Below are 4,278 nucleotides of genomic sequence, written 5' to 3'. Positions count from 1 at the left end.
ATAGCCAAAACGTGAGTAGTCATCTGTGAATGTTATAAATGAATCATAATCATACACACTTTTCACAGCAAAAGGACCACAGATGTCTGTGTGAATTATTTCTAAAATTTCTGCGCTTCGTTTAACATCTTTCTTTATTTTCTTAACATACTTTCCTTTTATGCAATCTATGCATTGTTCTAAATCTGAAAATTCTAAGGACGAAAGAATTGATTTCTTAATCAATCGCTCTATTCTCCCCCTCGAAATATGGCCTAAACAATAGTCCCATAATTTTGAAGATACGTCATGTACTCTCTTCCGCTTATTTGTTGCATTCATAGACGATGAAACATTCTCAGAAAGTGATAATAAATAAAGCTTGTCTTGTCAGAAGGCAAGACCAACACATTTATTATTACAAACAATCTGACATTTGCCATTACCAAAATGGCAATTATATCCATCGTCATCTAAACATAACACACTTATTAAGTTTCTTCGCAAAGATGTACAAATAGAACATCTGAAAGCTTAAGTAGAAAACAATCAACTAATTCTAGACAAAGATCTCCAATGGCTTCACCTTGAGCTTCAACTCCATTTGCTACTTTAATTCTTCTTTCTCCTCTTTGCAGGGTCCTCCTCGTACAGAATCCCTATAATTAATTTGCAACATGAATAGTTACACCTGAATCAATCCACCAAGTTGATTTTGCATAACTTAAATACAGGGGTTCATCTATGAATGTAATGAAATCCACACTTCTCTTCAGCAGGCTCTTCTGGAAGTATGGACAATCCCTCTGGTAGTGTCCATGCTTCTTGCACCATTTACACTGATCCTTCTCAACTTGAGCATTGGAGTTCTTCTGATGGTGCTCAGTCTGAGGAGCTTTCCTTTGAGGTTTGGCATTTTTATTGAAGTTCTTTTTCTTGTCCTTCACAAGGTTAGCAGAGTTACCCTGTAAGGACTTCAGTCTTTCCTCTTCTTGAACACACATTGCGATGAGCTTTTCTATGTCCCACTTGTCGGGCTGCATGTTGTAGTTAACAATAAAAGTTTTATATTTCTTTGACAAGGAAGCAAAAACCAAATGACTCAGGAACTCATCATTGAGCCCTAAATCCATTGGCTTTAGCTTCGAAGCCGTGTTGCTCATCTTCAAAATGTGCTCTCTAATACCGCCACCAGCATATTTTTCATTGAACAATTTCTTGATCAATGTACTAACATAAGCCTTGAAAGAGCCAGTGAACTGACCCTCCACCTTCTTAAGGTACTCAGTGGCGGTATCACAGCATGGGATAGACCCTCTTATAGCATCTGAGATTGTGGACTTGGCCACCATCAAGCACTTGCGGTTCGAGATATCCCACTTCTTGCGCTCGAGATCATACTTCATGCGCACTTCTGCATGATCTCGCTGCCTGCATGATCTCGCTGTCGAACAGTGAAATCAGCATCAGACTCGTTTTCTTCCCTCACCGGGTCGACTAGCTCAGAAGGACATTGGGAGGTGAGCGCTAAGTTATTCTCGGACAGCGCAATTGTGAGCTCATATTTCTCTTGCCATACTCTGTAATTGCCCCCTTTTAGGGGTGGTATGTGCGAGATGAATGCCATTAGGTTGAGTCCTGAAAAACATCGTCAGAGATAGTGAGAAAAAATATATCATTATAATTGCATGCTTTAATTTAACGTTGGCCAAAATTAAAACATACAATATTCTTATACACTAATTCTACATCACCGTTGGGCAGAAATAGAATTAATGCATGAAAAACTTATGATTAAATATTATAATATTGTTATTATCAACGTTGGTCAGAAAAATAACAATATTATAATTTACTGATTAAAATTTGACTGCTCTTCAAATTAAATTCTCCTATTGTTCGAATTTAATTAGAAGATTGTAAACTTTAATATTGCAGCGGAAACATGAATAAATAATAATTATCTACTTTTTAGAAGCATTTTCATGTTCAAATCTTCTTTCTGGAAAAAAGTAACACGTTGGTGTAATTTTACCAGAAATTTTAAACCTTCAAAATTCATTCAAATCTGCTTCTGAAAATTAAATCAACTTCAAAAGGTATTTACTGTTCTTTCTGGCCTGGCCTGCAGCAGTAAAACAACCCAGCAAGCCCCAGTGGCGCGCGGCCCAGTGACACGGCCCAGCGGCGCGTGCCGCTCTCTTCCCCCCGCGCCCAGGCCGCAACCTGGGCCTGGGCTGGGATTCTGCAATCCCGCCTGGGCTCATTTCGGTCTAAGACGCCCCAGACGTCGGATCGGATCCGACGGACGTCCGCGCGCGTCGCTCGATCAAAAAGGCGGCGGCAGCTGCTCCCCTGAAACCCTAACGCCATTCTGTTATTTCCTCTCTCTCTCTCTTCGCCGCGCTCCTTTCTTCTCCCCTCAACGCAGCAGCAGCGAGCGACCGAGAGACGCAGTGGAGCATGGCGCTGTCGCCGCCCCCCTCGCCAGCGTGCGCGCTCCCTAACGGGTGAGCGCGCCGCCATCGAGGGGCCTAGCCGCGGCGCCCTTGGCCAGAGCCCACGCAAGACCTACCCCGCTCGGCCTTCTTCTCGCACGCTGGCGAGACGACAGCGCGGTGCACGACGAGGTAGGCTTCTTCCTCTTTTCCCCTTCTTCTTCTCCGCCTGGATGTTGTTCGTTCTTCTCGGATTAGTCCGATTTGGGGATTAGGGTTTGATTAGGGTTAGGGTTTCGCTTTTCTCTTTTCCCCCGAGTCTGATTCGCGGGTTAGGGTTCGGCTTCGCGTGCCTAGACCCCTTTCTCTTCTTTGTTCTTCACCCGATTAGGGTTAGGGTTCGGTGACCCTCTTTTTAGATCCAAAAACCGAATCTCTCACCTCCTTGTAGCTGCTACTCGGTTTTCTCATCCGATAGGCTAGATCTACACCTAGTGAGGCGTCTGATACCATTGTTAAAACTAAAACAGGATCTCTAGGCATAAATCTAGCATGTCTACTTGTACTTTGAATAAACAACGAGTCCTAGGATATCTCCTAGTACTGGATTAGAGATAGAATGATAGAGAGAGGGGTGAAGGGGTGCAAACCATCGGCTGCTTTGGAGGAAGATGGGCTCGCCATCGCAGTGCTTGGCGATAACCCGGTGGAAGTGCAGTAGCGGTGTCGTCCGGGGTCGGTGTAGAGGCCGCAGGGCAGCCTGGCGTCGTAGCAGTCCTCCGGCGTGATGCGGAGGCGGTGGCGGCGCTTCCCGTCACTGGTAGCGCCCCCTCTGTGATCGGTTAGGGTTTAGGACTGTAGGTGGGGTGCTAGACGGCTCAGGCGAACCTCGTGACTCGAGCGCCTCGGCCCCCACCTCCTATTTATAGCGCTGTGCGACGGGACCCACCAATCATATTAGGGTTGGGCGTCCCCGATCAGAGCGCGGATCAAAGGCCCAATAGGCCGAGGTCAACTAACAAGAAGATGATGAAGATTTAGGATGCAAGGCTACTAACATTAGCAAACGCATTGCTGAGCTGTTGCAGCAGGTCCACCAGGGAGTGGCTAACGTTGTGTGGCTTCCCTGCCAGGTAGAAACCCTTTACTGAAGCAACAACGTGCAGAAGTTTCCTGTTGCAAACCTTCACCTGGGCATAGATGAGCTCCTTCATTAGGTGTATGCTCATAATACCCACGCGCCTAAATTGGCTATTACAATGTTGCAATTCAACTCAAAGTGCAAATCAAATTGAATGGCTACTGCACCAATGAGAACGAACTCCAATTTTGCTAGTGCACTCGAGTGTGTGCTTGAGAACTCACCTCGATTTCAAAGTAATCGCCTTCCTGAGAAGCGCCATTCGCCTCCTTCCTCCTGATAACTGCAGAAACGACGCACCCACCTCGCTCGCAGTCAGATTAAGAACGAAACGCGAAACGGAATGCCTCATCGGCGTAGTAGCAAGCAAGGATCCTCACAGTGGACGGGCGGGGTGAGATGGGCGAAGGAGAAGAAGTCGTAGAACACCCCCCAGCTTCGGCGGCGGCCGGATGGCGGCCATGTCGTGCGCCTCCGATATCGGCGGCGCGGCCTCGCCGCTGACGACGCCATGGTCCCCGGCCCCGGTCGAGGCGGCGGGTGCGGGAGGGGAGGGCGGTGTCGCGGGACGCCCGTGCTTGGGCGACTTGTGCTTGTCCCGGGGCTTGGCGAGCGCGGTGGTGCAGGCGAGGATGTCCAGCAGGCGGCGGACGTGCGCCTCCGCCCGCTCCGCCGTCGCGTACTCCTCTGCAAACGAGCCAGCCGTTGGGCTCAATTAGA

The 4,278-nt window shown here is 47.7% G+C and overlaps 1 protein-coding gene across 1 annotated transcript; it reads right to left on the bottom strand.

Annotated features, from left to right (window-relative positions):
* Positions 1 to 484: 484 nt before the first annotated feature.
* LOC136471488 (protein REDUCED CHLOROPLAST COVERAGE 3-like) lies at positions 485 to 4,278 on the bottom strand. Its single transcript, XM_066469220.1, has 5 exons — positions 3,939 to 4,278; positions 3,783 to 3,841; positions 3,476 to 3,607; positions 3,068 to 3,249; positions 485 to 1,617 (listed from the first exon to the last, which is right to left on the bottom strand). The coding sequence occupies exons 1-4, from the start codon at positions 4,069 to 4,071 to the stop codon at positions 3,232 to 3,234; spliced, it is 342 nt and encodes a 113-aa protein (XP_066325317.1). The 5' UTR covers positions 4,072 to 4,278; the 3' UTR covers positions 485 to 1,617; positions 3,068 to 3,231.

This window comes from Miscanthus floridulus, chromosome 8 (assembly GCF_019320115.1).
Source record: "Miscanthus floridulus cultivar M001 chromosome 8, ASM1932011v1, whole genome shotgun sequence".
In the NCBI taxonomy this organism is placed as follows: Eukaryota; Viridiplantae; Streptophyta; class Magnoliopsida; order Poales; family Poaceae; genus Miscanthus; species Miscanthus floridulus.
This window is presented reverse-complemented; position numbering and strand designations above follow the sequence as displayed.

Excerpts from the sequence above, each read along its gene's own strand:
- LOC136471488 (XM_066469220.1), bottom strand. The coding sequence starts at position 4,071 with ATGGCGTCGTCAGCGGCGAGGCCGCGCCGCCGATATCGGAGGCGCACG. Across the intron at positions 3,842-3,938 it reads TCTCACCCCGCCCGTCCACT|TTATCAGGAGGAAGGAGGCG; the intron begins GTGAGGATCCTT and ends TCGTTTCTGCAG. Across the intron at positions 3,608-3,782 it reads GCGATTACTTTGAAATCGAG|GTGAAGGTTTGCAACAGGAA; the intron begins GTGAGTTCTCAA and ends ATCTATGCCCAG.